General features: G+C 24.1%; 1 protein-coding gene across 2 annotated transcripts in view; it reads left to right on the top strand.

The window, feature by feature from the left end:
* LOC106693472 (bromodomain-containing protein DDB_G0270170) overlaps positions 1-3,414 on the top strand; it is a 79,425-nt gene extending 76,011 nt beyond the window's left edge. The window contains exon 5 of one of the 2 annotated variants that reach the window (XR_008403464.1): positions 522-610. Coding sequence is in view for 1 of the 2 variants with exons in the window: in XM_014441248.2 (XP_014296734.1) it covers positions 522-905 (384 nt within the window). In the remaining variant the exon portion in view is untranslated. Of the gene's footprint in view, positions 1-521 lie in introns of both variants that reach the window. The other variant, XM_014441248.2, reaches the window with a different exon arrangement.
* The last annotated feature ends 10,303 nt before the right edge of the window (positions 3,415-13,717 follow it).

Below are 13,717 nucleotides of genomic sequence, written 5' to 3'. Positions count from 1 at the left end.
TATTTATTTACATATTTATGTATTCATTATCGATTACGTATTGTAAATATACATATTAATTTAATAATGCATGTCAATCACTTATCTTGATGTAGAACAAGTTATATATTTATATTTAAGTATTTAAATTAATTTAATTATGTTTTAGTTTGCTATTTTATTTGCTGAGGTTTGTTTTATTTGCTGCTATCCCTAATGCCTAAAAAAAAGTACGGACGTAGGAAAAAGTTTATCGCACTTATAAATAAATTTTTTATTTTATCATTATTCATCATTCATATATACTAATAAATTATATTCATTTAAAAACATTTATTAGTATTAAATAATCATCGAAACGTCACGCTTACCTGCTTGGCCTGCGGACCATAATCCTGTTGTCAGTAAATCTGATAATTTAAAAAAAAAAAAAATTAATTAATAATAATAAATAGCCAGTGAAAGAAAAATTTAATTAATTAATTAATTAATTAATAAAATAAATTTTTATTAAAAAGTAAATTTATTATTGTAAATTACAGGCACTTACGGACCCTCCGACATCATGGTGTTCCTCGAGCAGCGGGTTCCGATACAGTGACTCGTCATTGTGTCCAGACTCATTGAATCCAGATGACAATGACTACAGTAACACAGCAACATCGATAACTGGATCAACGAAGATTGAATTTATGATCGGCTCACCAACGCGTAGATTTAAATCAAATAATGTTCCCTGGCAGAATAATAATCAACATCCACATCTTAATCAACACCAACAGTACTTTGATAGCATTAATTCGTCGACTGGAACTGGTGGTATGGCACCAGAGAGTCTTATGACTGATGAATTTCCACCCCGCAGTGGTGAAGCACTCGCTGAATGCGATTCATTGGATGATCATCCCATATCCAGTGAAGATTAGGTTTTTTTTATTCATCTCTTCAGTGTTAATACAAATATTGTCGTTAAAAAAAAAGCCAGAAATTTTTTTTCATCAGAAAAGAAATATATACTACAGTAATCATGTGAAAGTTTATATAAATTATATATTTGTTTTGGGTAATTCAAATTTAAATTGAAAATATGGAATTTATTACAATTGAATTTTTACCCGGTTGATTTAAATTTTGGTTGAAATCAGTGAAACTAAAAAAAGGATCGAATTAAAAATAGTTATATATTTTTTAGTTAAATATATTAATTTAATTATTTAAAAATTCAGAACATAAAAATTATAAATACATATAAATGTATGCATAAGTTTTTTAAATTCATATCGTTGAATTGTAGTTCAAAATTTGACTTGAAGATAAACTTCAAAGTCAAAAAAAATTATTGGGATAATAATTTATAAGGTGATTGGTCCAGTGAATGAACACGAACAGTAAATGAACATTTTTTAATGTTTTACATCATTTAGATTTAAATCATAATTACAAACAAAAAAAAATAATTTATTGCTGCTTGATTGAGAACTTTCAGAATTTAAATTCTAATTTGTTGCATCCTTCTATACTAAAATACTGGAAGGTTACATGTCTAAATATCAGTAATAATATCAAATGACAAAACATCACAGTCACAAAATCACATAAAAAAATATCATACAATAAATTATTACACGTCTAATTATCAATTGCTCAGATGTCGCAATGTTTTAATATCATGTGAAAAAATATTATATTTATTAACATAAAATATGGAGTAAATGTGGAGTGAATGCGAAGTGGATGAAGAGTAGTTTATTTTAATATTGAAACTCCAGTCCGGAGTAAAATTCACTCCGAAAAGGAGTTTATTTTAATATCAAAACTCTGAATCTGAATGAATGTGAATTGATTTAAAATCCAGATCACATCAAAATCACTCCTCTGAAAAAACAAACTCCTATTTACTCCTTATATGGAGTGATTTTTTTTAAACGCCAAAACTCCTAGTGATGGAGTAAATCCAGATTTAAATAAAATTTGTAATCACTCCGAATTTACTTCCAATCTTTTACAGTGTACGCATCGAATATTTGTTACACAATTTTCATGATTTTCTTTTACTACGCATGACATTACTACGCTGTAAAATTCGGAGACATGATATTATGATACATGATAATTACACGTAAGATATTGTCTTATGTGATATTTAATCATTACACTTACGGGGAAAATACAACCGTTCATTTACTGGTTAAAAGTTCATTTACTGAATTAATCACTCTAGTGCAAGTAATTAAAGATAATTTTTGGCAGACAATTATTTTTATTTAACACTAAAAGAGTTAGTTATGTTATTTATTTATTTAACTAAAAAATTATTTATTGACTAACAATAAATTGTTATCATTTCATTATTTATTAACACTGATCAGTTATCGAGGTATTGAAAATTAAAAAGTCAATTTTTAAATTTTTTTACAAGTATTAAAAATTACATAATTAAATATGATACTGAAAGTAGTAGACATTGAAATAATGAATTTATTTTGAATAAAGAAATAAAATATTTATAGAATAAACTTTCAAAAATTACAGATCAAAAATCTTAAAAAATCTTTGCCTGCTTATCTCAAAATTGTCTTTTTATTCACAAATAAATTCTTTGTTAAAATATTAAAATTGTCTGATGTCTACTACTTTCAGTATCATAATTAAATCCGTATAGTTTTTGTATTCATAAACATAATTTATTTTTTTCTTAATTAAACAATCAATCATAGTTGAAAACATCGATTCAATAAATATGATCTTCCATAGTAAAAAAAAAAATCGATCAATAAATAATTTCATATTTAAAAATAATAATTATTCGGGAAATTAAAAAAATAATGAAAATAAAATCAAATTTGTCGCAACTCGTTAATGTATTTTGTAAAAAAACGAATTTTTAAATTATATATAAATAGATATTTATATAAATATAAAATATTACATATATAAATATATGTAAGCTCACGGATTTGTGGTACAGAATTAATGAAAAAAATTAAAAACAAAACTTCCAATTTTTTAATTGTTTTGTTTAATTTTACGAACATAAAATTTGTACCTCGAGATTAAGCAATTAGTCAAGAATCAGTTTGCGTTGCAAACTTTGAATTCTTTGATTCCCATAACTGTCATTTTATTTTTTTTTTTTTTATTTTTTTTTAAATTAACCGACATAATTATTAATGTAATTAAGTGTATCACTTGGAGTCTCAATCCTGCATTTTGTTATTTTAAAAATAGTGAAACTTTTGTACATTTTATTATATTATAAATATTTTTTTATAAACAAGCTGTGTCCATCTGTTTGTTATTATGCTTATTTAGTTATTTAAATATGTAAATATGTAGAGAATTTATTTTAATTATAAGTTAATAGATAAATAAATATTTGTGATTGTTTTTATAAATATATGAATGTAATTGTAATTATAAATATTAATAACTGAGATCAATATAAAAAATATAACAGATTGGACAGCAGCTGGAAAAAATTTTATTCATTCCATCATTAAATATTTATTTAAATAATAAATATTATTACTATTATTATTATTATTTAAATATCGCATTCCTAAAAGTATTTGTGATTTTTTTTTATTTAGTTATTTTTAGTTTAATTATAATAATTACAAAAATAATTTCTTACTATTTTATAAAAATTTCAATCAGCAAAAAAAAATATAACAATATTTATTAAGGGTTTTTTCAGTCAGTGTCCCCCACTTTTTAAAAATATTGAACTGTCATAAGAGTATTAAAATTTTGTTAATTAATTTAAAAAAAATTAAAGCATTAATTGAAAAAAGGACAATTTTGCTGAGATATAGACTTAACATATGATTATTTGCGGTTGTTATTAATTACCTGTGTAAAAAAAAATCTTGGAAAAAGTGTTGACTATACTCAGCTTCAGAACGTGATACAAAGACAAACTTATCATAAACGATTTTTAAACTTCTGAAAATACAAAGAAAATTACGCCAGTCTCAATATTACAAATTATCGTTTTTGACTCACTTGTAAACTTTTTTTGACATTCCATTAAAGCATTTGGTATCATAATTTTTTTCAGTGCAAAATATGTTCGGAAAAACTGATTTTAAACTATTTCTGAATGTTTCTTTGAGCATATCTTAATAATAGCGGGATATTTATTTATTTTTCTTTTGAATTTTAAAAAGTTTAAAAAAAGTTCGTCGATATGTCAGACCTTTTGAAGTTTAGAGTTGTCAAAACCCTTTTCAACAATTTTTTTTACGCGGGTAGGAGTTAAACGAAATTTCGTAAATAAATTTATCCTCTAAAATTTGAAAATTTGAATTATAAAATCGATATGAAAATTTTATTGAACTTTATTTTCCAAACTTCGTTCAACTCCTAATTGATATCAACTGTAAATAATATTTTTTTTTAAATCTATACCTCGGAGAAATTACTACGTTGTCCTTTTTTCAATTAATCTTCAACTTTTTTTTAATTAATTATAAAAATTTTTATAATTTGAAGTCATTGAATATTTTTAAAAAATGGGGGGAGGGGCACTGACTGAGAATGACCTTAAATAATATATATGGACATATCAAATTGAAGTAAATCAGTATCAAAATGACAAAGAAAAAATGAAATACATAAATTTGCTTGAAATGAAAATATAAATAAAGAGAAAAATTAATACAATGACAGATTAAAAACAAAAAAAAATTTTATCACAGATAAATAAAACTGTGATTTAGATTCCTAATAATAAATATATTTATATAACGGTAATGCGTACAATGGCTTAATTTCATTGATATTTACATTTATTAATAAATCATGTAATTATTAATTTATTATTATTTCTTTTTATTATAAATAAAAAAAAAATTATTTATCTGTAATTAAAATAATTAAAGTCATGTTTCATTTAACGGTACGTGTACGCACAGTCACTAACATGTGATTAAAATAAATAATTTTAATAGGACTGACAGGACATTACTTATTATTTTTATTATATTATTATTATTTTAGTGCCTGATTTATCTACACAGTGTAAATAATTAAAACTAAAATAAAGTCACGCGTACCGATGGCTTAAAATTTTTTGCATTGTGTTGGAATCAAATTTCACTGGTACGTTTTGGTGACTGATAAAAAAAGGTAAATAAATAAAACTCAAAGATAATTTAAAGTTAAAAAATTAATTAAACAAACAATATGCTCAGATATTACTAACTTGTGCAGCCAAAGGACTTCTTCATCTGTAATTTTTTATTACTTGTTATTGTGTAGATGTCCTTGGAAAGCTGCAACTGGAGACTATTATTTTTATACGCTAGTAACAATTAATTTAATAAATAGATATTAAAATTATTATTTTTATTGGATGATCCTGAAGTTATAAGGCAATTAAAAATTTTGGGATTTGTTTTTTCAAGTAATCGACTGCAAAAAAATGAAAATAAAAGTATGCGCATGTGGACAATTTAAAAAACTATAAGTTCAATTTTTTAAAATTATTTTTTTTTTTATAATTTATCATTTTTACGAAAATTCAAAAATCATTAGACGTCGGTTGATTTGAGTATCATTCTATTGGCAGTCTAGTAGTCACTTTTTTTAATATTTAAATTTTTACTAAAAATAAAAATAGATATTGATGTGCATTGATGACTAATGATAATTATTATTAATAATCGATTATGGATAATTGATAAATAATATTATTAATTATATATTACAACTGTTAGTTCATTTAAGTATAGAGCTAATCCGTTTAAGTATCGGATTCTGTAAATAATAATAATAATGATGATAATAATATTAATATTTAAATCAAGTCGTGAATATATTTAATTAGGTATTGTAAATGTATATAAATTACTATGTGTAATAAGAATGCGTGATAACGTGATAAGATTATTATTAATAATAAAAAATGAAATACACAAATCAGTTAAGTCTTTTTATTTTGATATCTGTTATATTAATCTATACATTTTTTAATTTTTCAGTGGCTTATGAATCAAGCAATTAAGTAGCTAATTAAGTTCTCTACATATAAAGTCTTCCAAAATTTTCTTTTATAGAAAATAATTCAAAATTTTTTTCCTAAAATTTAAAGTTTCAATTAAAATTTTACTTAAAAATATAAATTTTCAAAAGGTAAAAGACCTAGTACCCAATTAGGCAACTAGTACCCGATAATTTAATATATTTATATAGATATATTTAGTAAAATTTATTAAATATACATATATCAATACATGAGTGATCGGGTGCTTCAAGTTCAAAGATACGTTTGTATGCCGTTGTTCTCGAAAAATATCGTTTTTTACCATTTTTTCTTCAACGATATCTCTCAAAAGAATTGACCGATTGAGACGGTTAAGGTGGCAATCGACTCGTTTTATGGAGTTCTAAATCTGATCACATTTTGAAATTGATCGGATGAGTCGCTTCGAAGATATGTATGCAAAATATCTTAATTCCGTGAACTAACAAGGGCATAATAATTGAACCAGTTTCCGAAGTGAGGCGAAAAAAAATTTTTCGATCGTAAAGAACACTCTGATGCTTCGCATCATGAGTCGTGCAAAAAAAAAACAAACATGTTTAACTTAATTATACACGGAGAGAAGAGAATGGTAATAATTACCATTCTACATAGTAAACAGTCCTATTTTTTAAAGCATAGGAATCATTATTATGTCGCATGGGAATGATTACCATTCTTCTGGTAATATTTACCAGACTACATAGTAATCATGCTACTGGTAAATATTACTTTGTAGCACAGTAATCAAAGCCATTTAGCATGGTACTGAGTCCCATGCTGAATAGCGTGAAAGCAATTTCAATATTAAGCGCTGCTATATAGTCTATACGTCCAATATAACCTGAATATATATTAATCTTAATTACTACTTATATCAATGAATATTATTTTAATGAAAATTATCAATCATACGAAACTCAAGTATTATTTGACAAAGTCCCTGATTAAAAGAAACGATTCGAAACAATTTGTAATGTTAAACTTCCATAAGAATGGGGCGATTTTAAATATACTAAAATTATCTTATCGTAAAAATCAGTCGTTATCGTTAAAAAGATTTGTTTCGCATAAGTACATTCGGATGTCAATGAAATATCTTTTGTTGTCACCAAAAATGATAACAGAGTTTGTCGACATATCTGTTTGAAGATACGTTCGTACATAATTTTTTTTCAATCCGTTTTTTTAACCCTTCATTTTTCGTTACTATGATAATTTTAAAAAAATGTAATAAATTATGACATAAAACTCACAGCAACTGTGAAAAAAAAATTTAACATTCATCTTAAATATAATTTGAAAATTAAAATCCAATAAATTTTCATGTAAGTCATATCAATTTTGAATATTGATCATATTTAACATTTGTTCGATATTTTTATCTAAATTGATCACACTTACGATCATTATTTCTGTAATTTAAATAATTTTTATTTGAAAGAGGTCCGGTTTAAACTTGAGATTAGTAATATTCATGATTTACAAGTTATAAAAATAAAATTCTGAATAACTAATAAACCATCAAGATTTAAAATGCAAATTTTTAAAACATATTTATAAACTCTAAAGTAGCAGGAAACTTAAAATGCGAAAACAACTTTTTCATCGATTTTTTATTTTTCGATAATTTTGTCTGTAATTAAAATTTATTCGATGTCAAGGAAAAAAGTTCTAGGCCAGACAAAGTAATTTTCTTTTATTTAATTAAAATAATTATTTAATTCTAATGCGTTTCCTTGTCCTCTACGACTTGATCTGCTTCAGGGTCCCTCTGTCCTTACTTATTACACCAAGGCTGATTACTTAGAAAAACGGCAATAAAAACGTGTCGATTTATTTTCATTAGTTAACAACTATCGTCATATAATAAACCTACTTAACATATTTGCTTATTATTAATTTCATTGTTTATTATTTAATTTAGATACTTATACATCCTGTTATTTATTTATTTGTTACAATAAAATTAATTAATTTAAATATTTTATGGAAATTTGACTTCAACGATTTGAAATAAATGACATCTTTTAAATCAACAACTTCTGTTCATATTTATGTACTGTAAAAAATTTTTGGAGTCAATGCGGGGTGGATGACTAATAATGATGATTGTAATTCTCTTGGAGTGAAATTCACTTCGAAAGAGTTTATTTTAATACTGAAACTCCAAATCTGAGTGAATGCGGATTTAAATGATATCCAGATCACTCCAAAATTACTCCGCTGAAAAGACAAACTCCTTATTTACTCCGTAAGCGGAGTGAATTTTTTTTTTAAAAACTTCGAAACCGAGTGATTGAGTGAATCCGGATTTAAATAAAATCCATAATCACTCCGAATTAACTCTCGATTTTTGACATTGTAGTCCCAAGTATTTATTCAGTGGTTAACTTGAGACTAATTTGCAGTAAATTTTTACTGATTTCTAGTACTTTTCATTGATTTATTTTAAGAAAGTGAATATACACTGTACAAAATTTGTAAACTCGGTGTAGGGTGAATGACTCGTTGTAAAAATTTTGGTGTGAAAATTACACCAAATATCGTGTGAAATTTAGATGGTGTAAATTAAAAATTTAGACACCGCGAAAAGTGTAAATGTGTAATTTATGATAATTTTGCGTTAAGAAAAATAATAATAAAAATCTATAAATGTTCAAAATACTATTTAATATCTAAATGACATTTATAGTTATTGATTAAGTAGTTAAAAATGTTCATTGATAATTTGTTACTCATTAAATTAAATTATAACGAGTAGTCGTTGTTACGTAAAACGGAATGGTGTAAAAAAAAACTAGATTTCATCGTGTTAAAATTACACGGATGGATAATTTACACCGCGGATTTTCTTCACCGTTATTTCATACTACAAGAGATCCAGTACCCGATCATTCATCCATTTGTATATTCATATTTATTAAATTTTACTTAATATATATAGATATACATATATATAAAGTAATCGAGTACTAGTTCCCTGATCGGGTATTTAGTCTCTTACCTTTATATGTAAAGTTTTCGGGGGCCATTTTTACACCAAATCTTTTACAACGTATGGACAGAAAGCTCGTAATTATTTTCGTACTCAATATAAACAAAATATCTAAGTATAAAAGACTAAACCTCACTATGTATATGTATTGTAAACCGCAAGTTTTTACTACGATTTCACTCGGTCGTTTTTTTTTTTAATTAATAATTTCTAAAACTCCCCATCAGAATGAATTTTACTCCAAAGGGGAGGGAATGAATAAAAAATCATCTACTCTACGTTTACTAAGTAAATTTTTTACAGAATATAATGAATCACTCATATAAATTTAAAGTTATAAATTTCTGTCAATAAAAATTTGATGGCGGTCATACAGAAAAAAATATATTTACATTTTTCTTAATAACATAATTAATAAAATAAAAAATTAACTAATTAAGACAGTGGAGCAGATTCTTATAAAAAAAAAAAATTATCATTGAATTATAAGTATTTGATAATCATTTAATGAACGCGACTATCAGTCTAATCTTATCATTAATCGTCAATATAAACATTCGCTATCACAAAAGAATTTTTTCATCTCTCAAAAAAATTAATTCAATTAAACTTAATAATTTAAAAAATAAATAAACTACAATTACACATATAATTTATTTATATATTTTATTTTACTTTATTTATAAATTTACTGAGAAAACAAAAATGTTTCAATTGTCTGACGCAACATTTAAGAAAAAGTTCTAATAAGATAAATAAAATTTTTAAAATTTATGGAATACCCCAGACACCTGAAATTCTTAGAAAATATATATCGTATATATTTTCCATATAAACATATATTTTCCATGTCTAGTTGTAAAATAATAATATCAATAGACAAACAAACACATAAAATGATTGCCGAGTAAAAACATATGACAAACGCATGTATTAAATTCCTGTAACTTACGCAAGGTGACGAACCAGACATACGTTGAATTTAATTGAGTACATCTTCCAAGATAACCTTGTTATTTAAAAAAACTATCGCCATATTAAAAAATACTAATTTTTATTCTTCAGTCGATGACTCAGGTCATCAACATTTCAACCATCTTCCTTTTCTTCTTCTTCTTATTCATCACCATAAACATAAATATTTATATAATAACTACATACTTAAAATTAAAACTACAACACATCTAAAACTATAAAAAATATATAATAAATATCAAGTACTCCATATTCAATTATTTCAAACAAACTTGTTAAACGTCAGCGCACGAACCTGTCATATTAATATCACGGTAAGTTTGCGGTCAAGTACGATTGTGTAACAATAACGTGTTCGCCATGATCAATATATAAATGCTCTTATATAAATATATATATATATATATATTTTTTTATGTATATTGCATTAAAATTTAAATTGCAAAATTTCAAACTAAAAGTACTTTTTTTTCGAAACATCTTAAATTTTTATTCATAATCAATCAATTTCTTACAAAATTAAGCTTTTTATTTACTTACTTAAGGTCATCCTCAAACAGTGCTCCTTCCCCTCCCCCTATTCTTTAAAAATATTCAATGACTTGAAATAATAAAAATTTTTATAATTAATTAAAAAAAAGTTGAAGATTAATTGAAAAAAGGACAACGTAGTAATTTCTCCGAGGTATAGATTTAAAAAAAATATTATTTACAGTTGATATCAATTAGGAGTTGAACGAAGTTTGGAAAATAAAGTTCAATAAAATTTTTATATCGATTTTATAATTCAAATTTTCAAATTTTAGAGGATAAATTTATTTACGAAATTTCGTTTAATTTCCTACCCGCGTAAAAAAAAATTGTTGAAAAGGGTTTTGACAACTCTAAACTTCAAAAGGTCTGACATATCGACGAACTTTTTTTAAACTTTTTAAAATTCAAAAGAAAAATAAATAAATAACCCGCTATTATTAAGATATGCTCAAAGAAACATTCAGAAATAGTTTAAAATCAGTTTTTCCGAACATATTTTGCACTGAAAAAAATTATGATACCAAATGCTTTAATGGAATGTCAAAAAAAGTTTACAAGTGAGTCAAAAACGATAATTTATAATATTGAGACTGTCGTAATTTTTTTTGTATTTTCAGAAGTTTAAAAATCGTTTATGATAAGTTTGTCTTTGTATCACGTTCTGAAGCTGAGTATAGTCAACACTTTTTCCAAGATTTTTTTTTACACAGATAATTAATAACAACCGCAAATAATCATATGTTAAGTCTATATCCCAGCAAAATTGTCCTTCTCTCAATTAATGCTTTAATTTTTTTTAAATTAATTAACAAAATTTTAATACTCTTATGGCAGTTCAGTCATTGAATATTTTCAAAAACTGTTTGAGAATACCCTTAATTAAATCGCTTAATTATTGTAAGAAAATAATAATAATAATAATAATAATAATAATAATAATAATAATAATAATAATAATAATAATAATAATAATAATAATAATAATAATAATAATAATAATAATAATAATAATAATAATAATAATAATAATAATAATAATAATAATAATGAAAATATATATTCATAAATATAGTCCATAAAAGTCAAAAATAATTGATACCATTCGTGTTGGATTTCGAGGTAAAAAGTGACGGTCTTGTTATATCTTATGTCGACTGCATAATAATATACTTTAGCATTCGAGATACATAAGTATAATTATTAACGAGATTGGAAAGTAATTTTTCATTTTAATGGAAAAAATTTAATTACTTCATTTTTATGTTAATTTTATACTTAATTTATTATTTTTAATCTTGTAATTATTTATTTATTTTTTTTTATAAACATCTAATTAATTATCATATATATTTATTAGATGACTATGACCGAAAGCGACCTCCGGGATACGGAAACATAAAATAAGTAGCTCTTCCTTGAGGTAGACCTTGTAATATTCCAAAGCTGCAAGGTGGTGAGTCTGTCGTGACATGGATAAGTAAGCAGCAGAGTACTCGAGATCTACGTACTCATTTATCACTACTGATTAAATTTTTTTTTTTCTCATGTCAATTTATTTATTTTGATTTTGTTTTTCTCTACATCTTTTATTATTGTGTTTGTTTTATTATCTCCATTGTCATATTGATATACTTAGAGGTGGAAGGGTGATAACGAGGGAAAGTAATGAGTCCAGTGGCCCGAAGGTTGATGGAGACCATGACCAACAAACTGATGATGTCTATGATCCATTTGCAGCACGAATTATAAAACACCCTAATTCGTATGTGGATAAGTATTTTAATATAATTTACTAATAAACGCGTAATTTTGTTGTATGTATCTGTGTTATTTAAAGTGACCAGGTGACCTCGTCCACTCACTATTATCACCCGATTGCTTCCTGTAATTTTCACTAAAAATCGGGGGTCTAATTTAGTTATTTTTTTTTAATTGTTGTAAATAGGCAGGAAATAACTCATAAAAGATCTTTTGATTATTTGGTTATAAATTGGAACTGATGAAAATAACTTTTTTTTAATTATTGTTTACTGGAAATTATGATCCTGACATTGACAGACAATTAAAAATTTTCGGATTTTTTTTCATAACGATAAAGTATAAAAAAAAAAAAACTAAAAATATGCACATGTAGAAAATTTTAAAAACTATAGGTGCGATTTTTAAAAAAAATTTTCTTTGATAATTCATCGTTTTGAAACAAAATCCGAAAATTATTAGACGTCGGTAAACTTCAGAATCATGAAATTTTGATCCGGAAATTGACAGACAATCAACAGTTTTCAGATTTTTTTTTTGCAAAATGATAAATTATTAAATAACAAAAAAAAATAAAAATATGCATACGTAGAAAATTACAAAAACTGTAGGTGCGATTATTTAAAAAATTTTTTTTTTATATTTCATCGCTTTGAAAAAAAATCTAAAAATTATTTGACGTCGGCTAACTTCAGTATCATTAAAAATTTTATAATTTTGTAATTTTACGATTCTTTACTTTAATTAATCATCATTTTTCAAAAATTAATTATAAAACAAAATTTCATTATTTTCAAGAAAAAATTGGCGATTAATTGAGAATTTTAAAAAATGTGTAATTTAATTTTTTTATTAATTAGGGAAAGGATGACGCGTTTTTTTCAAAAAAAAGAGCTGATATTTGTTTTTTTTTTTTTTTTTTCTAAATCAATAGAACAATATCTGATATTAATAGAATCATTAACAGAAAATATGGAAATATAATTTTTATTATTTTACTTGAAGAAAATTTAAAGAAAAATTTTTGAAAACTGATTGAAGAAGTGGAAATATCTTTTAAAAAATTTGAATATTGCCGCCTTTCACTTCTATAAATTCTACTATTATTTTATAAGTTTTTATTTTATTAAAAAATAATTACACTTAAATATTTATAAATATAAATATTTAAATAATTAAATCATATTAAATTCTTTAATTAACTTCAATGAATTCATATGTAATTAAATAAAAATTTACGGCCTAAAAAAAGCGATGGTGAAATTACGTAATCGCTAAAAATTTACAACTTCAATAAGTAATGAATTAAAAAACATTTTCAAGCTTTGCAATATAAATATAAAAAAAGAAAAAGAAAAAAAGTTAATTAAAATATAAAACTTCTGAATATTAATAGCTAAAGACAATGTAATATACAACAAGTGAAAAGAAACTTGAGATTTAAAATA

This window comes from Microplitis demolitor, chromosome 3 (genome assembly GCF_026212275.2).
Source record: "Microplitis demolitor isolate Queensland-Clemson2020A chromosome 3, iyMicDemo2.1a, whole genome shotgun sequence".
Taxonomy (NCBI): Eukaryota; Metazoa; Arthropoda; class Insecta; order Hymenoptera; family Braconidae; genus Microplitis; species Microplitis demolitor.
This window is presented reverse-complemented; position numbering and strand designations above follow the sequence as displayed.